The 23,332-nt window shown below is 44.6% G+C and overlaps 2 protein-coding genes across 3 annotated transcripts in view; both read left to right on the forward strand.

Moving 5' to 3' along the window:
- The window catches only part of LOC127590680 (gastrula zinc finger protein XlCGF7.1-like), a 143,682-nt gene that overhangs the window by 64,728 nt on the left and 55,622 nt on the right, over positions 1-23,332 (forward strand). The gene's annotated exons all lie outside the window — the stretch shown is intronic.
- LOC127590699 (zinc finger protein 180-like) lies at positions 12,644-16,197 on the forward strand. The gene is made up of 2 exons (XM_052050135.1): positions 12,644-13,251; positions 14,754-16,197. Exons 1-2 carry the CDS (start codon positions 13,149-13,151, stop codon positions 15,722-15,724), a joined length of 1,074 nt encoding a protein of 357 aa, XP_051906095.1. The 5' UTR covers positions 12,644-13,148; the 3' UTR covers positions 15,725-16,197.

The raw sequence follows: 23,332 nt of genomic DNA on the forward strand, positions 1-23,332 counted from the left end.
AAGATGAACAGCGGAGAACGAGAAGCAACTATGTGGGGCAAAAGAGGAGAGTGACGCTGTTTTCAACAAGTCTCGATTTGCCTCACGCATAGCAGAGTTTTTGAGTTCTTACGCTATAAATCCACAAATTACTTTTCTTCCTGTCATTATGAATGATACAGCACAAAGCTGTATTTTCTGTCTCGAGTGGCCAAGCCAGCTGCCATGATTTTTCATACTTGCACATGCTGCAAGGGCCAGTTTCAAAATAAAAGCCTTCAAAGACATTGATGTCCATATATTAAAAGATCTCTGCGCCTTGTGGAGATCCACACAACAGACATTTGAAGCAAATTCATTTGTTTCTTAAATACAGGAGCTGTCCGGCACGCGTTTTTCAGATTATCATCTGAACATAATAGTTTGTTGAACGATAAATGTTGGACTCATTGGACCCACTCACATCATTCTGAAGCTGGAAGCAAGGCTTGATTTCTTCATGACTTTGGAGCCTTATTTTATACATTCTGAGATTTTCAGATACATTTGTGGCACGAAAACGTAATGCCTGATATCATAAATACTGAAGGTCAGTTCCGTTTTGACTTATTATTGATAACCATGGACAATAAAAAAAGTAATAAAAAATTCACCACCAGAAATAAAGATCCACCACAAGTAAGTGATTCTGATAAATGTCACTTCGCAAGTAGTAATCTGAACTCATCTGACTGTCCTTGTGACGATGATGATGAGGATAAATATGAAGAGTGTAATGGTGGGATGCCTCCACGTGGCACGAGGGGGTACGCCGGGGGACTCGAGCCCCTGCTGCGGCTGAATACCTACCAGCTGACGGGGAAGGAGGAGGGACCTCACCGGAAGGAGAGACACCCGATGCTCGCTCCATCGGAACGGAGGGAAGTGGGAGTAACCGCCCCACAACCCTCCTTAATTAAAAGTCAGGCGAGGGCCCTTTTAGGACCCCCACGTGGCGCGACAAGGTGGGAAAAAGGTTCTCCAGGGGGCGAGTTGGGGATGGTGAGAAGGAAGCGCAAGCAACGCAGGATGGACAAAAGACATGTGGGAGGGTGGGTGAAAGACAGACTGGTGGGGATTCACCCCCATCCCGGCCCTGAAAGTAAGAGGGGAGCAAGGTGCAGAAACAATAAAAGAAGAGAGAGGAATGAAAGAAGGGGAGACAGGAGGAGAGGAAGGTGCGGGCCTGGAAGGGGGAAATAGAACTGAAGCTCGGGACAAGAACGGTGAACGAGTGAATTTTCACATGGAATGTGAGGAGATTGAGTGTGAGAGAAACATTTAGAAAGCGGTTGAGGAGAGTAGCAGAAAGAGTCAACAAAGAAAACTGGGAAGTGGTGCTGATGACGGAACTAAAGGCAGAAGAAGCCGGGGTGGTGTGGTTGGGTGAGGAGGATGAACAGGTAGCGCTTGTTCATGGGAGGAAAGCCGGAGTGTTGCTGAGGGGAACGGCATTGAGGATGTGGATAGAGGAAGGACAACAGAAGTGGCTGGGAGAGAGAGTGGTGGCGGTGGTTCTGGGAGGGCTCAGGTTGGTATCGGTCTACCAACCGAGCTGGGGAACGGACGAACGAGAGATGGAGAGATGCCGACGCCATATGGGGAGTCAGGTGGCGATGGGAGGGAGGGAAAGACTGGTAATTGGAGAAGACTTCAATGCAAGTGTGGGAACGAATGTGAAGATAGGAGGAGTGTGTGGGGGGCATGGGTTGGGGAGGATGAATGAAGCCGGAAGGGATTTAATAGAATGGTGTCAGGAGCACGATCTGGCATATGTTAACAGCTATAGGACGTTTAGAAGGAGGGGGACGTGGCGACACATGGCGAGCGGGAAATGGTATGAGTTGGATGGATTTCTGGTGAAAGGGAATGAGAGACACCGCATGGTGAAAAGGATGTGGACTATGAGTGAGTATGAATTGTCAGACCATAGACCGGTGTGTATGAAGGTGAATGGGGAGTGGAAGAAATGGAGGACAGAAGAGAGGACCCAAAGGAGAATGGTACAAGCGAAGTGGGAGGTGTTGAAAGTGGAGGAGAAGAAAAGAGAATATGAGGAGAGGACAAGAGAGAAACTGGAGGAGTTGAACCTGGAAGGACGGGGAAAGGATAGTGCGTGGACGGATCTGGCGTACGTAATGGTGGAAACAGCAGTGGAGGTATGTGGAAGGGAGAGAAGAGAAATATCCAATCCTTGGACGGTAGGGAGAGAGGAGGAGATGAAGAAGAGGATATGGGAGAGGGTAGACAGAAGGAATAAGAAATTGGAGACACTGAATGCGAGGAGAAGGTTGAGAGCGAGGGGAGGAGGGAGAGGAGTGGGGGAGATGGAAGAAGAACTCACCTGACTAAAAGCGGAAGTGAAGGATACGCGAAAGGAATTGAAGAAGTTGCTGAGGAGGCTGGAAAGAGACTGGTGGGAAGGAGTGATTGAGGACTGTCAGGAAGCATGTTCTAGAGGAAGGATTGGCGACATGTACAAATTGAGGAAGTTAGGAAAAAGGGATAAACCGGCCGCTCGGAGCACGACAGTGACAACAGAGGAGTTCAGGGAGCATTTTGAAAGGGAGGGAGAGGTACGAGGAAGAACCGAGAGTGATCGAAGAGGCAGTTCAAGGAGCGGTAGATCTCAGGGACGATAGTAAAGCGAGCGAAGCAAATAAGATCATGAATGAGGTGCCTGAGAGGGAAGAAATCATGGAGGCCATGGGGGAGATACGGGAGTCAGCACCAGGAGAAGATGGGGTGAGAATAGGATATATATGGAGTGTGTGTGAGGAATTGAGAGAAAGAGTGATTAAGATAGTGAGGAAGATGTTTGAGCAGAGGGCGGACCAGTGGGAGGGAAGTGTAAAAGTGGGACTGATGGTACCGATACATAAGAAGGGGGACAGGAATGACAGAAACAATTACAGAGGAGTGTGCCTGCTGAGTATGTGCAGCAGAGTGTTAGGAAGAATATTAGCGAAGCGACTGACTTGGTGGGCCGAACACCTGGGGCTCCTTGACGAAAACCAAGCGGGCTTTAGGAAAGGGAGGTCCACAGCAGATGTAAAGATGGAAAGCTATGGGGGAGTGTGAAAGGGTGGTTGAAAGGGACACTACTATCTAAGAGGTGGCAAGGGAGAGTACGGTAGTAGAGGCGTGTGTGGGGAGCAGCTTGCTGTATGACTGTCAGGTAAGAACATGGTTGAAGAAGGATGTGAGGAAACTACAGAAGTGGATGGATAGGTGCTGCACTCCACTATCACTCCACACATGGAGTGATAGGAATGGAGAACCACTGAGGCAAATGCAAGAAAGAGGAGTGAATATGTATGACGTAAGGAAAATGCTGGGAGTAAAATCCATTGAGTGGAAAATCGAGAGGCGAGTGTTGCAGAGAATTGGACATGTGATGCGTATGGGAAATGAAAGACTAACAAAAGCTATGGTATTGGGATGGTGGGAGGAACTGGAAGGAAGAGGGAAGAGGATGGGGCGCAAAAGGAAAACGGTGTTGTACTGGAAGAGAGTGATGAGGAATGCAGGAATGGACTGGACGGAGGTGGAAATATTGACGAGTGACAGGGAAGGATGGAAGCGGAGCGTGAGCGAGCGAATGGATCACCTGTATAAATGGGAAAATCAGAAAGGTCACAGATATGAGGCGGGAAGGAACGAGGAAAGACTGGAAAGGAATGTGAGGAGAGTGAATGATGGGTTGGTATGTCGGTATGAGGGGTGCGGAAAAGTGTGCAGGAGTAGAGCTGGTCTAAACATGCACGAGAAACGCATACACCGCAGGAACGAGGAACAGGTGGAGTTTTAGTGCGAGAAGTGTGGAAGGAGGTGTGGGTCGAAAGGTAATAAAATGAGTCACCAAAGGAGTTGCACGGGAGGAGCGTATGAGGAGAAGGGAGAAAGGAGACAGTGTGGAGGGTGTGAAAGGTGGGTGACGAAAGCAAACTATGCCAGACACGTGAGAGGGTGTTAAAGAGTGTACAGAGAGTATGAGGTGGAGAGGGAAGGGGGGAGAAAGGAGGGAGAAAGGAGGGAGCGGGCGTGGCGCGTGGAGGGGGGGAGGGGGCGGGGGGCGAAGGGTGAATGGGGAGGGTGGGCGCCGAGGGAGAAGGGTAGCTTGCGGGAGGTGTGGGAAGGAAATGTTGGCGGGGAACCTTGCGAGACACCAACGGGATTCGTGCCGGGTGTGGGACCCGGGTGGGGGGGCAAGTCCCTGACGGGAGCCGATTGCCCAGGATCGGATCGGATCGGTGATCAACTGACAACTGACAACAAACAAACTGATCAACTGACAACAAAACCCTGGAAATGTCCTCGGTGTGGAAAAAAGTTTACTTATAAGAGTCATTTGAAATTACACATGAGAACTCACACCGGTGAGAAACCCTTGACCTGTTCAGACTGTGGACGGAAATCCTTTTGTAAGGGAAACTTAAAAAGTCACATAAGAACGCACACTGGTGAGAAACGTTTTGCCTGTTCTGTATGTGGCCAGTTGTTCTTGCAGAAGGGAAAATTAAGTCACACAAGAACCCACACTGGTGAGAGACCTTTGTCCTGTTTAGTTTGTCAGCAAAGATTCTCTTGGAAGGAAAGCTTAAAAAAACACACAAGAACACACACTGGTGAGAAACCTTTTGCCTGTTCAGATTGTAGCCAAAGATTCTCTCAGAAAGGAGACTTAAAAAAGCACGTAAGAACCCACACTGGTGAGAAACCCTTTTCCTGCTTAGTTTGTGGCCAATGATTCTCTCTGAAGGAAAGCTTAAAAAAGCACATAAGAACACACACTGGTGAAAAACCCTTTGCCTGCTTAATTTGTGATCACAGATTCTCTTGGGCAACTTAAAAATTTTTAAAAACACATTCGAGCCCACACTGATGAAAAACCTTTTGCCTGTTCAGACTGTGGCCAAAGATTCTCTCGGAAGGATCAGTTTAATATCCACTCAATTACCCAAATTGGTGAGAAACCTTTTTCATGCTCAGTTTGTGGCCAGAGATTCTCTCGGAAGGGAGATTTTAAAAAGCCACACCAATAACCCTCACTGGTGAGAAACCTTTTGCCTGTTCATTATGGCCGAAGATTCTCTCAGAAGGACATCCTAAAAAAAGCATGCAAGAACCCACACTGGTGAGAAACCGTTCATCTGTTCATACTGTGATCGGAAATTCTCGTAAGGAAACCTTAATAAGACACACAAGAGCTCACACTGGTGAGAAACATTTTCCCTGCTCAGTTTGTAGCCAAAAATTCTCGTGGAAGTATCAGATGAAGAATCACAAGTGTGTTGATGAGATGAACCATGATCAATACAGTTTTGACCTCTCATCTGAGCAGTTGCAAGAGTAATTGTATATAATGTATCGCTTTCTGCTTTTAAATGTGTAATCAACAAACGAGTGCGACACTGCAAGGACTTCATATATGTATTTAGTTATAGGGAAAGTACACAGCCTACAAATCAAAGAAGTTCATCATGCTTGTTGCAGTTCGCAGCCTTGAAGTCAAGGTCACAGCCTCTAAGAAAGAAGAAGTAGAGATACCAGCCTCAGGACGGCAAGCCTGTGACACGTCCACAGCTGCTACCACAAACCACCAACCGTCAGCTTGGCTTATCCAATTACCTAGAATACATTATGTTTTCCCCACCCCTTTAGAAGTTTGTGTGTTAAGACATTCCCTAAGACAATAAGAGGGCGGAGACAAACAAAGTGTTTTCGAGTTGTTCGGAGATTGTTATGGATGACACTCATTCATTCTCCTCATGCACAAATTAAAAGAAAACTGCTATACTCCAAGTCTCTCTTGTGTTTTAAGGTGTGTCTTTAGGGTCTGATTGTATGACAGCCCTGAGAGCAGGCTTCATCAGTTCATGCATTCATGCCGATTGTATTTTATGTCCCTTCTTATTGAGAGGCTGAATTTTTCTTTTCCTTGGCGGCATTGAAATCTTTTGTTGTCGTGAATTAGAAAATCTAGCATTGTTATTGGCATTATAATACTTTTGGATTCTTGATAGTTTTTATTTGGTGTTGTGTTGTGTTTTTTAATGTAGTTTTTTTTAAGAAGCTCTCAGAGGACATTGTTGTTCGATCGCTGCAGTCGCACCTCCGCACGCCAAACTACAAAGCCGTTTTAGTGGGAAGAAAAATCATAAAATTAATAAGAAAGAAAATAAACACAATTTTTCATCAACTCAGGACGCCCATCGTTAATTTATTGGACTATAATAACATTATCTCAAGCTTCTGGGCTTAGCTTATTTTATTTAGCCTAGCTTGCGAGTCACTTTGTTGCAAAGCAGAGATCTCGAATTTAGGCGAAACTCAATTCAGCCTTGACGCAGGACAGCCTTCATTACTTTATTGGACTATAACATCATTATCTCAAACTTCTGGGATCTAGTTTAGCTTACTTAGACTCGCTTGTGAGCCGCTTCGTCGCTAAGCAGAGATCAAGTGTGAACATAAAGTGTTGTTATTTTCTCTCAAAATCTGCGCAAGAAGAAAAGCAGAGAACGAGGAGCAATTTTGTGGGGCAAAAGAGGAGAGTGACACTTTTGAAGAAGTCTCGATTTGGCTCACGTAGAGCAGGTTTGGTCATTACTAGTTCTTACTTGATAGTCCACAAACTACTTTTCTTCCTGTCATTATTAACCATTTTACACAACAAAAAAGCTATATTTTCTGTCAAGAGTGTCCAAGCCAGCTGACACGATTTTTCATACTTGCACATGAGGTTTGGTCATTTGTATTAGTTGGGGTTTTTTTTCCAACTCTAAATTGAAGTGGTTAATGTGGAGGACTATTTGAATAAATAGTCCTCCACATATCGAGAGATGTGTGTTTCATCATATTTTATTGGATTGGATTCTGAATAAAATTGACATTTTCCATTGCGTCATGAAATGTGTTATGGAGCCATATGTATTGTTGTTTGATGAAGTGTGTTGCTTGCTGGTCAGAAAAGTTGTCTTTGCTCAAAAAGCTTGTTTCAGCCGAGTCTTCTTTAATATCACTCGTCACAATTGGAGTCAGATTTCGGTGCCAATAAAAACAAGATTGGGTGAAATGTCCTCCATTTCCATCACCATTGAAAAGAAAGTTTAAATCACAACTTTATTGAGATGTCACTTGTCACAGACTGAATGCGTTTTCATTTTTTTTATGTTGACCAAGCTGTAAGATTGACTTTTCGTATATCCCCAAAACTCAACATTTTATCCTGGATTTGGTAAAATATAAATTTTCTCCTCGTGTTTCATTCACTCCCTCAAATCATGTAAATATGCTGCTCTATTGCAATGAAGTAAAAGAGAACGTCCTGTTGAACCTACTACTGCGGAAGTCTCTCGCGGTTCATGTGTAGGCATCATTGCTGGTGACTACACGATGTTCTAGGCACAAGACTGGAGACGTTTCGTATTTTTCTGTGGTCGCTACCACTGAGTCGCTGAACACCCAACGTGCCTCAATGCATCGTCACTGCCAGAAGCGAACTGCAGGGAAGCTCCACCCCCTTTATTTATATACACCCCATAACACGGTATCCCTCCACACAAAATAGCACCAAACATTAAGCGATAATACCAGTGGCATACATTGTCACCCAACACCCCCACTCGAAGGTGCCACATACACGAACATTGCATTAGTTACCGAACATATAGGGTCTAAACTTTTCAATTTTTGCCCTTGTAGCAGATTTAGTGAACACGTCTGCTACCATATTATCTGTTGGACAATACATCAAAACAATTCTTTTCAGCAAAACATTGGACCTGATGAAATTGTATTTAATGTCCACATGCTTGCTTCTTTGGCGATACACTGGGTTCTTCGCAAGGCATATCGTTCCCTGATTGCCCTCGAATATCTTCGTGGATTGTTGAAATCCTGGATGGAAGTCTTTCAAAACTTGTGTAAGATACAGTGCTTCCTGAATAGTTGCCGCCAGTGCAATATAGTCAGCCTCACAAGTTGAAAGTGCAACTGTCTGTTGTTTCTTTGTCTTCCATGAGACAATAGCACCCCCTTGTGTCAGACTAAAGCAATAGCCTGTGGTGCTCTTTCTATCCTCTATCATTTGCCCAGTCGGCATCGGAGTAACCTACCAACTCTAATTGTGTGTCACTCTTTTTGTAACATAGTACCTGGTTCTTAGTTCCTTTTAAGTACCTGTACACATGTTTTAATGCAGTCAAGTGCTTTTCTCTTGGATCAGACATATACTGAGATAGTCTACTCACAATCCAGCTCATATCAGGCCGAGTGCAGGTCATGATATATATGAGCCTGCCCAGCATTGCTCTGTATTTCCTGATCGGTTTTGTCCCCTTCTGGAGACAGGTCACATTTGATTTCACTTGGAGTGGCTCTTGCTTTGCATTCAGACATGCCAAACTTTTCCAATATTTTCTCAATATATCTGGATTGGTTTAATGTGATTGAGCCCACATTTTGCTTGAAATCAATCCCTATGAAATGAGTGAGGCATCCGAGGTCTTTCATCCTAAACTTACTCTTGAGTTTCTCTTTGATCTCGCATAAACACCTCTCATTGCTGGCAGCCACAATGATATCATCGACCCACACTAAAAAAATTACTTTTTCTTTGTCAGACATTTTGGTGTAGATACAGTGGTCTGCTTGACTCTGTACAAACTCGTTCACAAGTAAAAACTCATAGAGCATCATGTTCCAATTTCTCCCAGACTGTTTGAGGCCATATATGGATTTATTTAACTTACACACAAGTTGTACACCATCCTTTTGTTTCACACAAAAACCTTCAGGTTGATCAATGTATAGTTCGCAGTCAATAGGTGCATGTAAGTATGCTGCCTTCACTTCCATTTGGTTTAAGAGCAAGTCATAGTGTGCTGCAAGCTGCATCAGTAGTCGCAGTGATGTCAGATTAGCGGTCGGCGAAAACGTTTCAGAATAGTCAAGTCCTTCTCTCTGACTGTACCTTTTGGCTACATATCTCGCTTTATACGTTTCATTGCCTTTGTCATCCTCCTTTAAAGCGTACACCCACCTTCCCCCCACTGTCTGTCTACCCTCCGGTAATGGCACAAGGGTGAAAGTGTCGTTCTCTTTAAAAGAAGTCATCTCATCTTTCATAGCCTTTCTCCACTTATCTGACTTTGGCAATGCCATTGCCTCAGAGAATGTTTGTGGCAATCCCACCGTTGCTCTATAGCAGTAATCAATTGTGATCTCATTGTCTTCTACTCCACATTCATAATCCTCTAAATATTTTGGTGTCTTCCTTTCTCTACCAGAGGTACGAGGAGTCTCAGTATCATTGTTTGGGTCCGTGTCGCAGTCAGGTTTAAGCTCTAGTTCTGTGTCAAAATCCTTTTTTGCATATTCTGTCTGTGACCGACTTGCTTTAGGCATAGTTACCCACTCTACATAGTGGTCCTCCAGTTGAGTCTTCTCAGTCTGGATCTCACTCTCAGTCACGGTCTTTGTGATGAAGTGGACCCGTCTATGTTTCTGAACCTTCTTTTTCTCTGGAAAATAGATTACCGGTAAATAAGCAGGTGAATGACAGTCAAAACCAACAAAGATCCCCTTTTTGCCCTTTGGATCTAGCTTTTTTTTTTTTTTGTTCATAGACCATGCATTCTGAACCAAACTCTTTCATTTTTGACAAATCTGGCCTTTTTCCCGTGAAAAGGAAATAAGGAGTCTCTCCTGTTCTTTCGCAGTAACACCTGTTCCGTATAACTGCTGCTGTTCTGGCTGCATATGGCCATAGCTCTTTGGGTAAGCCAGATTCTATCAGCATACACCTCACCATCTCAAACAATGTGCGCCAGTTCCTCTCTGCTGTCCCATTTTGATGTGGGGAGTAGGGCGCTGATCTCTCATGTTTTATTACATTATCTCGAAGCAGAGATTGATACTCTTTTGAAACAAACTGTCCCATTATCCGATCTCATTCGCTTTACTTTACCATACGGTGCTGTGTCTGCCAAGAACTGTTTTGTAGCTTCAACTGCCATGTTTTTGTTCCTGAGAAAGTATACGAAAACAGCTCCAGAAAAGTCATCAGTAAAAGTGATGGCATATTTGTACCCGTCGAATGACTCTGGGTCGAGAGGCCCACCTAGATCTGTATGTACCAGCCCTAATGGCTCTTTAGCTCTCGCATCACTTTTCCTGTTTCTACTCTGGGTGAATTTCCCTTGAATACAGGTTTCACACTGGTTAGGTCTAGTTTTGTCACTGATTTTCATACCTTCAAGTACCAGTGGCATACATTGTCACCCAACACGTCCATCTGTCTAAAAAGACATGAAATAAAACGTAGCCGATATTATCTACAAAAGATGGCAAATTATATTTGCGATTTAACAGGCAATCCTGCAACAAGCTTTTCCGGAGGATCTGTTCTCACAAAATTATTCACGCGGTGCCCCCACTGGCCTTGCGATACTCTTTAAATTAATTGATGAAAATGATTTTTTTAAAAAACATTTCCATCATTCTTTTTAAACATTGACATAATTTGAAATTGAGAGTACAAAAAAGTGCAAAATCAAGACGCTTGTATAATCACATCAGATTTCTTGAACGAATGACGAGTTATCATTTTTAAAAACATTCGGATCAAAAACATTCCAATAAGACGTGTCCCATTAGAAAATATTGTCAGATATATGCTTTACGTGTCAGTTTTCAAGTAAACTACAGCTGGTAGTGACAAATATAGTTTTTATTTGCGTCATTGTTGCCTCTGTGGAAATGCGAACACTTAAGTTATTTTGTCTCCTACATCGCAACACGGTCAAATAAATTGAATTAATGAGATGATACTGAGCTGATTCAAAATACAACAATACCCCTCCAAAATCAAAGGCATTTTAATTTTTTTTGTTCCTATAATATTTTCTTGAGAAGTCGATGGTCGTGTTGCCAGGAAGATTGTCCGGAGGGAGTTGACGTACTTTGTTTGATCGCTGCAACTTGGCTTCTGCACACCAATTTACAACACCGCTTTCGTTTAAAAAAATAACAAGGAAAAATAAGCAACCTCTTCTTCGAGAATTACGGCACTTTAGACTCGACGCAAGACGCCCATAATTACTTTATTGGACTATAATATAATTATCTCAAGATTCTGGGCATAGTTTAGCTGATTTAGCTTAGCCGTGCTTGTTCGCCGCTTCTTCGCAAAACAGACATCAAGTGTGAACGGAATGTCTTGTGATTTTCCCGAAAAATGTGCTCATGGAGAACAACAGGGGACTAGGATCAACTTTGTGGTGCAAAAGAGGAGAGCGGCGATGTTTTTAAGAAGTCTCGATTTGGCTCACGCAGAGCAGGTTTGGTCCTGACTACATCTTTCTCTATTGTCCACTTTTCTCTTGCCGTTGTTTTTAAGTTGGCGTGTTTTGTATTTCCGTTTTCTTGTTTGTATTTCTTTTGTAATTTGTAAACAGCTAGATGTCGCACGAATAATGCGTCACACAAAATTTGGGGACCGAAATCATGACAATCAGACGCGGACCATTCCAAATATTCTATCGGATTGTGCTTTCCGTATCGGTATTACAGTAAACGACAGCTGGGAGTGACAAAGAACTTTCCAAACTTTTTGCCTCGCAAACGCACCAAGGTCCCTAAACGAAATGAGAACACGTTACGTTCTTCTGTCTCCTGCATCGCAGCACCGTCAAATAACTGACTGCGGTCATCAGATCCGAATGGTCTTGTTGGATACCTGCAGTGCTCTAGTGCCCTGCAGGTCTGGTTTGATTGAGGGATAACTGAAATTTATTTTCAAGAATATTTTGAAATAAACAGAGGAACTCAATGTCATATTTGAGAGGCATTTTAATTGGTAATGGAACATTCGAGCTGAATGCCAGTACGGTGGTTGTATACCTGGGGTGCCCTAGTGTGTCGACAACCTGGTGTGGTTGCACGATCACCCAGATTTTTTTTAATGTCAGCTGAAATTGATGTAGAATTCATTCATTTTAGAGTTATTTTCAAGATCCTCCTCATTGTTTTCAAATCTCTGAATAATTTCGCGCCACCTTACTTCTCTGAGCTCATCCGCCCCTACACACCGCCTCAGGTCTGTGGACCAGACATTATTAGAAGTACCAAGGACTAAACTGAGGCTCAGAGGGGATCGAGCGTTTTCTGTTGCTGGTCCCTCTCTCTGGAATGACCTCCCACTGAACATTCGGCAAGCCTCCTCCCTGCCCATCTTCAAAACCCTCCTCAAAACTCACTTGTATTCTTTGGCATTAGACTCAGCAAGACGTAGTTTTGTTCTTGGTTTTACTGTTTGGTGCTTTCTACCGCCTTTATTACCAATTTGTCTTACTGTTTATTGTGCATGTTAAATTGCTCCATGTACAGCACTTTGTATGCAGCGATGGCTGTTTGATAGTGCTCTCCACTTGAGAACGCTTATTGGTGCTGTTCTGAGAGTTCTAGTTCTGAATCTTTACCCGACAGCCAAGAAATTACTTATTTTATACTTTTATTAATATCTTTTAACCCAAACAAATGACGTTTATGCGTGAGTGGTGGCTCTTTTATTCTGAAAGTGGCCAACGCCGCTTGCTGGCGACATATTACCATAATGCACAATTTTGACAATCGCAGTGGTGGCTCACTTGACTTCAATTTTGCGAGTGGAGACTGGCTTGACCGTAGTAATAACTGGAAAGAATAAGCTGAGACGCAGCCGATTGAAATAACAATAAACCGTAACATTTAACCGCAAACGCAAAGCATTCAATTATACTTTTTGGAATATTCTCATGACGACTCGATGTTCGTATGGACATGAAATTTGTCTGAAAGGTGTTGCCGTACAATTTTTGTTGGAACGCTGCAACTGTACTCTGTACGCTAAACTACAACACGGATTTATTTGTGGAAAAAAATCACAAGAAGACGAACCAAAATTTTCTTCTAGAGTTTTATCACTTTAGCCTCGACGCAGGACGACCATGGTTTCTTGATTGAACTGGAACATCATTATTTCAAGTGTCTAGGCCTAGCTTAGCTGATTTAGCCCTGCTTGCTAGCCGCTTCGTCGCGAAGCAGAGATCAAGTGTGAACGGAAACTGTGGTCGTTTTATTGAAAAATGCGCCCAGGAAGAACAGCAGAGAACGAGGAGAAACTTTGTGGGGCAAAAGAGGAAAGCGATGCTGTTTTCAAGAAGTCTCGATTTGCCTCACGCAGAGCAGGTTTGGTCTTTTCGAGTTCTTACGCTATAAATCCACGAATTACTTTTCTTCATGTCACAATTAACACATATAGCACAAAGCTGTATTTTCTGTCTCGAGTGGCCAAGCCAGCTGCCACCATTTTTCATACTTGCACATGCTGCAAGGGCCAGTTTCAAAATAAAAGCCTTCAAAGACATTGATGTCCATATATTAAAAGATCTCTGCGCCTTGTGGAGATCCACACAACAGACATTTGTAGCAAAATCAACATTTTCTTCAACACAGGAGATGGGTTTTTCAGTTAATACTGTATGAACAGAATATTTTGTTGACCGATAAATGTCTGCCTCCTTGGACACGGTCACATCCTTCTGCAGCTGGAAGCACGGTTCGGTTTTTCATGGCTTTGGAGCCTTTTTTTATACATTAGGAGACTTATTTGTCATGTTCATGTTTATGATAATAATCGTGTAGCCTGGGCGGCCCGGTAGTCCAGTGGTTAGCACGTCGGCTTCACAGTGCAGAGGTACCGGGTTCGATTCCAGCTCCGGCCTCTCTGTGTGGAGTTTGCATGTTCTCCGGGCCTGCATGGGTTTTCTCCGGGTGCTCCGGTTTCCTCCCACATTCCAAAAACATGCATGGTATGGCAGGCTGATTGGGCGCTCTAAATTGTCCCTCGGTGTGAGTGTGGGCATGGATGGTTGTTCGTCTCTGTGTGCCCTGCGATTGGCTGGCAACTGATTCAGGGTGTCCCCCGCCTACTGCCCGAAGACGGCTGGGATAGGCCCCAGCACCCCCCGCGACCCTAGTGAGGATCAAGCGGTTCGGAAAATGGATGGATGGATAGTGTAGCCCAGTGGTCACCAACATGGTGCCCGCGGGCACCAGGTAGCCCGTGAAGACCACTTGAGTAGCCCGCCAGTGCCTGGACATTGTGATTTGCTAGTAGAAATTATGATTTAAAAATGCAAACATTTGGCAGTACTGTGAGACATTTCGAAACACGATCAAAGTCTGACAATTTAAATCATCAAGTATTAAAAATAACACATCCTCATATTATTGAAGGTATTTTGGACAAATATGTTATTTCAGACGTGTATCAATTTGGTAGCCCTTCACACAATCGGTACACATGAAGTTGCTCTTACCCTCAAAAATGTTGGTGACACCTGGTAGACAAATTCCTTGCGTCTTCTACATACCTGGCCAATAAAGTCGTTTCCGATTCTGATGATCAGATTCATTAAAAGCACAAAAACGTAGTGCTTTATATCATTAATATTGAAGTCAGTCCAGCTTTTGACTGATCATCCACTCACAATGTGCAATGTCAGAATCTGTACAAGTCTTTCCGCAAATAATCATGGATTAAAAAAAAATAAAAATCCACCACCAAGATGTGATTCTGATCATTTCAGTTTGTAAGTAGCGTTCTCAACTCATCTGACTCTCCTAATAAGCTTCATTGTAAATTTAAACTTTAATTCCACATGTGTTGGACTTGTTGTGTCTTTCAGACATCATCGAAGATGCTTGTCCTGAGCAGCTGGATGCGCAGACCTCTGATACTAAAGAAGAAGAGGAGGAAAAAGAGGTATCTCACATGAAAGAGGAAGAAGAGCAGCGTGCCCCTTACATTAAGAAAGAGGAGGAGCTAGAGCACCCTTGCACGAAAGTGGATGTAGATGAGCCTCCCGACGTCAAAGAAGAGGAGGAGGAGAAGGAGAAGGGGATCTGCAAGCTGCCATCGACTGGTGTCCATCTAAAGAGTATGAATGAGGCGGACACAGGGGCGGAGCCTCCAAGCAGCAGCTCATGTCAATACATGACTATACAAGGTATTGGAATCCACTGTGGACAACCAAAAGCAGATGGCCTCTTGGCTCCACTCTCAGATAGAGACAACACATCGTCAACTGCTGATGATAATGGTGAGAAACCGTTCACCTGTTCCGACTGTGGCTGGAAATTCTCTCGGAAGGGAGACTTAAAAAAGCACGTAAGAACCCACACTGGTGAAAAACCTTTTTCGTGCTCAGTTTGTGGCCAAAGATTCTCTCGTAAGGGAAACTTAAAAATACACACAAGAATCCACACTGGCGAGAAACCTTTTTCGTGCTCAGTTTGTGGCCAAAGATTCTCTCAAAGGGGAACCTTAAAATTACACACAAGAACCCACACTGGCGAAAAACCTTTTGCTTGTTTAGATTGTGGCCAAAGATTCTCTCGTAAGGGAAACCTACAAATGCACATAAGAACCCACACTGGCGAGAAACCTTTTTCGTGCTCAGTTTGTGGCCAAAGATTTTCTCATCAGGGAAACTTACAAATGCACGGAAGAATCCACACTGGTGAGAAACCTTTTTTGTGCTCAGTTTGTGGCCAAAGATTCTCTCAGAAGGGAAACTTACAAGCGCACAAAATAACCCACACTGGTGAGCAACCTTTTGTTAGGTTGATTGTTTTTAGTTATCTTACATTTGCATAGTATTAATGATAAATTGATTATGCTTGCAATGAAGAACGCTTATGTCTGCAATGATAAATTGATGATGCCTGCAATAAAGAACGCTTCTGCTTTTAATAAAGACATAATGTTTTTAATTCATATATACTGTAGTCACATTGCTTAGTGCTTAGTGCACTGTGTGGCAGTTGAGGGACACATGATAAGTACTGTATTAAGACTAAAACAGGAGCAAGGTTGGACAGTGGATGGAGCCTTCAACACCACCTGCTAGTTTATGTTTTTGTAACAATTGCACACATGTATGTAATTTACACTCACATACACACACATAGTCAAACAAATTCAGTCTGTCTTCAACTGCCCCCACCCTTTAGGTTGGGCACACCTATGTAGTAGATTCCCAATAAATGAGGGAGTGAGGGCGGAGATCTTTGGGTGACGTGCAGAGAACTGAAACCTAACGCTTCTCCTCGTTCCCCCCGGTACCAGAATTGAGTCTCCTGTCTCCTCCTTGTGTTTTATTTCTATATGTAAAATTGATGGACCTGACATTTTTGGGGGCTCGTCCGGGTTTCGGCTCCTCGTCTGGGGCTGAGGGTTGACGCGAAGCCGGAGGAGAGAGGAGTACTCTTGGTATGTAAGGAACTCTTCAAAGGATGAATGAGTGTTTGCGTGCCGGGTCAGACTGAGTGGTCTTTAAAGCTGTTTCAAGCCCTGAGCCATACAGTCTTTAAAACTGTTGAGGGTGGCGGTGTGCTGTACGTACTTGAACCTCGCATTTATGTAGAACAATATCGATGTTAAAATATGCTCAAATAAAACGTGCTTTCAGAGTGATTGTGTAATTGTGTGAGTGGAGGTTCGCTGCCTCATCCGAACAGGTGTGTGCGGCAACCATTTGAGATCCAAGAACTTCCCATCACGTTGACGGTGGTAGACGGTTGGAAATTACCTCAGTCGGAGAGATTGTCACCCTGTTCAGAGGAGAAGTCAGCATTGTTAACTTCGGTCGGTGGTCGGCAGCACGCGGCACTTTACCGCTATCTAGTGGCTCCCTGGATCTCTATAAAAAATGTTTGGAAATGGAAAAAGGTGTGGGGGGAAAATATTTTTTTGGTTTTAAATATGGTTTCTGTTGGAGTAAAAAAACGACACAAACATTCCTAACATTTCCCAATGCTGTAAAAATGTGTAGAATAAACATAACATTTCAACGTTTCTGTCAACAAAGATTTGAGTCTTAGCCTGTGACACTCATTTCTATCAGGGCGGGATGCTAGGCAGGTGGCTGTTGCAAACATTTTTTTTAAAACCGCGATTCATGTACATTTCACAGAGTGTACTGGCAGAGAGGATCTGGAGGACCGTGAAAAGCATTTTGAAAATGCTACACGTGAGTTACAATAGTAAAAAACACTGAAAAAGTGCATCCAATGCCTCCGCGTCAGATCTTGACAACGGTAGGTAGGCATACTAGGCATTTGGGATGTGAATCTCAGCACCGAGGACAATTCGATACACATCTCGATGCACTACCAGCGATGTGATACTTAAACGATACATGGAATTTTCTGGCGACACGATGCGATACGTTTCACCGTCTTCACAATGTGATACGACGCGATAGACATTTAGTTCAAATCAATGCGATCCGATACAATACAGTGCAATTTGTTGTGATATTGTGTGTGCACAGTGCAGAGGTACCGGGTTCGATTCCAGCTCCGGCCTCCCTGTGTGGAGTTTGCATGTTCTCCCCGGGCCTGCGTGGGTTTTCTCCGGGTGCTCCGGTTTCCTCCCACATTCCAAAAATATGCATGGCAGGCTGATTGAACACTCTAAATTGTCCCTAGGTGTGAGTGTGAGTATGGGTGGTTGTTCGTCTATGTGTGCCCTGCGATTGGCTGGCAACCAATTCAGGGTGTCCCCCGCCTACTGCCCGGAGACGGTTGGGATGGGCTCCAGTACCCCCCCCGCGACCCTAGTGAGGATCAAGCGGTTCGGAAGATGAATGAATGAATGAATTGTGTGTGCAATTAAACATGATGCAAATACGCAAAGAAAAAAAGTTTTAAAAAAGATGGAATTCAGTATGGTATTGCAAAACGTAGACCACTTTATTCCTTATAAACAGTAGAACATGCAAAACAACTTATTTAAGCCCTTTCACAATTGGGTTTTGTGCAAAGAAAATGTAAACAATTTGGCACCTGAGACTCACAGCTGTTGCTGTAGTGTAAACACAAACAGACTACTCACTGAGTGTCTTATATGAAATATTCATCTCCATAGGACAGAAAAAAATACATTGGAAAATATTTTGGCAGTCACAGCGTCAAAGCTGCTGTGTGTATTGTAGCGTACAGAGACCACTCTCACTGAGTCATCCATATATAGTTTTTCCTTGCGCGGTCACAGTGAGCTGCAAGGGGACCCCCAAAATAAGAGGCGATTTTTTTCTGATCCTGACCTGGTTTGCCAAGAGTTTCTCCGGTGTCCAACGAGGAATTGGACGGGGAGGCGGGGGAGGGGGCGGGAAACTTGTCGGTGATCTGGTGCCATCGTTTTAAGTGGTCTGCATATTTGTGGTGCTGCCGTTGTATGGCTTCGTAGTGCGACATTCTTTGCAAATTACGGAGCTTTTATCAATCTTTCCGTCTTTCTTTTCGAAGCCGTAGTATTTCCAAACATAAGATCTGAATGTTGCGGAAGCATTAAATACAGTAGTTTCCTTGCTGCTGCTTGCGCGAACTTCCATAGTGTTTCGCTAGTTGTATACTGGACTGTATGTGACGCACGGCTACCGTCCGTATTCAACAGAAAACGCAAAACAATGATGGTGCATTCAGCGCGCCTAGGAAAGGACAGATAGGTGACGTTTAACATGAATAAAACGGCGCTTGAATCGGATTTTACCGATACCCACCAATGAACCCAGTGAATGAGCCGCTGCACTCGCATCGCGCACTTGCGCATCGATGTATCGATTAATATCGATTATTTTCCACACCCTTACTAGGCATGCGTCTGTGTGTTGTGTATGCGCGGGTCGATCGCGGTAATTTAGTTGAACGAAAAATAGATCATCGGTCAAAAAAGGTTGGGTACCCCTGCTCAACAGAATGCACTGGACGGAAAAAAACATTTAATCATGAAGACTCATCGTGTAGTTGTAGCAAACTTAGTCATTAGATAGTAGGCTAATAAAGCTCAGACAAATATAGATACATGTTGCAGTATCTATCTATCTATCTATCTATCTATCTATCTATCTATCTATCTATCTATCTATCTATCTATCTATCTATCTATCTATCTATCTATCTATCTATCTATCTATCTATCTATCTATCTATCTATCTATCTATCTATCTATCTATCTCTCTCTCTCTCTCTCTCTCTCTCTCTCTCTCTCTCTCTCTCTCTCTCTCTCTCTCTCTCTCTCTCTCTCTCTCTCTCTCTCTCTCTCTCTCTCTCTCTCTCTCTCTCTCTCTCTCTCTCTCTCTCTCTCTCTCTCTCTATCTATCTATCTATCTATATATAATTTGTTTAATTATAGTTGTATAATTAATATTCACGCTAATGCCTACCTCATACAATGATGAGAGACAATAAAACGAATGACATGCCGGCTCAGACGTCGCCCGGCCAAACAAGGTCTGTGTCAGGTGCTGGGGAACCAGAGCACCTTGATGAAAAATGGGCTACTGGAACAAAGCGGAGATGGGCGAGATGCGATAACATGGCTCTGTTGGAATGCTACTACTCAAACAACCCTAGTCAGAGGGGTTACATGCAGAGAATGTGGGCTAAATGGTTACTTCGAAACCCACACTCTCGGTTGACAATGAAACAACTAGTAGCTCAGTGTTCCAACATCCACAAACGGCAACTGCTGTCACAACTTGAGATTTATGAGGTACAATGCAGGTTCCATGGTGAAGGGCCCCAGGCTGCCAGATCAGAGGAGGAGGTCATACCAGAGATTGGGAGGCAAGCCCCAATGAATGCAGATGATGAGATTGGGAGGCCAGCCCCAATGAATGAAATGCTGAGCGAGGCAGCAACTGACCTGAAAGCTAAGATCATGGCGAGAATGACAGCTGGGCAACCGAGAAACCGATTACAACGGCTATGTGAAGTACCATCTGAAAGTCTCATAGAAAGTGTGAATGCAGCACTGAGGGCGATCCCTACCGTAACGATCACAGAAACCAATGAGCTGATATACGCTTCAGCATCAGTGATCCCAGAGACTCTTGGCTATAAGAGCAACCATGGAAGCCATGAGATACGTTACCCACCATGCAAAAGACGGTTGGAGGCTAAGATCAAGGCGGCCCGGAAAGATGCAAGTCAATTGACGGAGGCCCAGAGAGGTGTGATGAAAAGACCGATACCCGAGAGGTACTTCCAGATGACCATACCTGAAGCACTCGAAACTGCTAAACAAAGGCTCCAAGCCTTGTCCAGTCGCCTAAAGCGGTACACAAAAGAGAATGATGCTAGACGAATAAACAGGCTGTTCGCAACACAACCTGCGAAAGTGTACGCACAGTGGCAGGGTCCTAACAACAGAGCTGACCCACCAAGACTGGAAACTGAAAGGTACTGGAAAGGCATATGGGAGAAGGAGGTTGTACATAACAGAAGTGCACAATGGCTGGTGACCCTGAGAGAGGAGCACAGCAACCTCCCTGAACAGAACCCAGTTACCACAACAGTGGCAGACATACAGGAAGGGTGCAGTCCCATCCAACTATCGGCCAATAACCTGTCTCTCCACAACATGGAAGCTTATGTCAGGCATCATTGCGGCTAAGATAAGTGGACACATGGATCAATACATGAACGAAGCGCAGAAGGGCATTGGTAGAGATACCAGAGGAGCCAAACATCAGCTCCTGGTTGACAGAACAGACGCACAAGACTGAAGGTCCCGACGTACCAACCTGCGCACAGCCTGGATTGATTACAAGAAAGCCTATGTATGACTCGATGCCACATACATGGATCACTGAATGCTTGGAGTTGTATAAGGTGAACAGGACCCTAAGAGCCTTCGTTGCGAACTTGATGAGGATGTGGAAAACCACACTTGAAGCCAATGGCAAGCCATTTACCCAAGTGTCCATCAAATGTGGCATATACCAAGGTGATGCACTCTCCCCACTGCTGTTCTGCATAGGACTGAACCCCCTAAGCCAAGTAATCACCAAAACAGGCTATGGATACCGTCTCAGAAATGGAGCTACAATCAGTCACCTCCTCAACATGGATGACATAAAGCTGTATGCTAAGAGCGAAAGGGACATAGACTCCCTGATCCACACGACTAGGATCTACAGCAGCGACATCGGGATGTCATTCGGGCTTGAGAAATGTAGTCGGATGGTGACTAAGAGAGGAAAGGTAGTCCGCACTGAAGGGCTCTCACTCCCTGAAGGATCAATAGCAGACATTGAGGACAGTTACAAGTACCTCGGAATACCACAGGCCAATGGCAACCTCGAACTGGCAACAAGGAAAGCGGCTACGGCCAAATACCTCCAGCGAGTGAGGCAAGTCCTAAGAAGCCAGCTCAATGGCAAGAATAAGACCCGGGCAATAAACAGCTATGCCCTGCCAGTGATCAGATACCCTGCAGGAATAATAAGGTGGCCAAAGGAAGAGATTCAGACCACGGACGTTAAGACCCGAAAGCTCCTAACCATGCATGGAGGGTTCCATCCCAAATCCAGCACCCTGAGACTGTACGCAAGCTGAAAGGAAGGAGGCCGGGGACTAGTGAGTGTGAGAACCACTGTCCAGGATGAAACATCCAAGCTCCATGAATACATCAAGGAGAAGGCTCCAACGGATGACGTACTCAGAGAATGTCTCAGACAATGGGGAACAGAGGATGGAAGAGGATGGAAGAGGGACCATCATGGGAGGACAAGCCCCTACACGGGATGTACCACTGGACCATAACCGAAGTGGCTGATCTCAAGAAGTCCTATCAGTGGCTCGAGAGGGCCGGCCTGAAGGACAGCACAGAGGCACTCATCCTGGCTGCTCAGGAGCAGGCCCTGAGCACCAGAGCCATTGAGGCCCAGATATACCACACCAGACAAGACCCAAGGTGTAGATTGTGCAAAGAGGCACCTGAGACGATCCAACACATAACTGCAGGGTGTAAGATGCTGGCAGGGAAAGCCTACATGGAACGCCATAACCAGGTGGCTGGCATAGTCTACCGAAACATCTGTGCGGAGTATGGACTGGAAACCCCAAGGTCAAAATGGGAAACACCTCCGAAGGTGGTGGAGAATGACAGAGCGAAGATCCTGTGGGACTTCCAGATCCAGACTGACAAGATGGTAATGGCGAACCAACCAGATATCGTGATCATAGATAAAGGGCAGAGGAAAGCCGTTGTAGTGGATGTAGCGGTCCCAAGTGATGGAAACATCAGAAAGAAGGAACATGAGAAACTCGAGAAATACCAAGGGCTCAGAGAGGAGCTGGAGAGAGCCTGGAAGGTAAAGGTGACAGTCGTGCCTGTGGTGGTCGGAGCACTCGGGGCAGTGACCCCCAAACTAGATGAGTGGTTGCAACAGATCCCGGGAACAACATCTCAGTCCAGAAATGTGCAGTGCTGTGAACAGCAAGGATACTGCGCAGAACCCTCAAGCTTCCTGGCCTCTTGGAGAGGACCCGAGCTGAATGAGGGACGGACACCACCCGAGGTGTGAGACGAGGATTTTTTAATCTATATATATATTGCGCATCGTCCCGCACGCGGTCTGTCCTTCCGTCTGTCCCTTTTCAAAACGTACCCACTTCACCGCGCCGCTGCGCGCCGCCACTGCACCGCTCAGGCAGTGGCTCACTACGATCGCGCGGGCATCTTAGCGAAAAAATGTTGTCTACCCACAAGCATTGCAATAAAATTGTTAGTTATTTAGTAGAGCTAAACATCTCTTTATTTTCGCGATAAGCAATGAAGATGAACAAAAAGTTGAACCAAGCAACAACACTTTTGTGGGCCGAAGGCCCACCTTACCAGCCTTCCGCAGGAACTAGCTGATGAGCCGCCCGGAGGGCGGCGAACCACCACCTTACCAGCCTTCCGCAGGAACTAGCTGATGAGCCGCCCGGAGGGCTAGTATATATATTAATATGCCAAAAATAAAATTATAACAATTTTATAGGCAAATGACGATTATCGCAGCAGAGTTTTTTTTTAAAACAACAAATTGGGGGGGGGGGTGTTATTGTTATAGTGGAACTGAAAATAATTGAGAAGCTGCTTTTACCAATGACTATGCTTCCGTCCACAGCAGAGGATTTTGAGATTTCACCTCCATTGGGGCAATTGGAGTTCCTCGTGGTGTACCAGATGAGTATAAATTGGTTAACCGGGTTGCCGCACCGTGGGGTCCTATTTTATTTGGATTACCACGAATAAAACGTGTTGACGGAATCAGATGCCTCCACTCGAGTGTGCAGAAGCTTGCAAGTTATACTAAGGAAACCTTATTGGCTATCAGAAGCAAAACAATTGACAGTAACCCCTCTGATGGTGTTCCGGGACCGCATAGCAATCGATGTGCTCTTGGCTGAAGCCAATGGAGCGTGTGC

Source organism: Hippocampus zosterae, chromosome 18 (genome assembly GCF_025434085.1).
Source record: "Hippocampus zosterae strain Florida chromosome 18, ASM2543408v3, whole genome shotgun sequence".
NCBI lineage: Eukaryota > Metazoa > Chordata > Actinopteri > Syngnathiformes > Syngnathidae > Hippocampus > Hippocampus zosterae.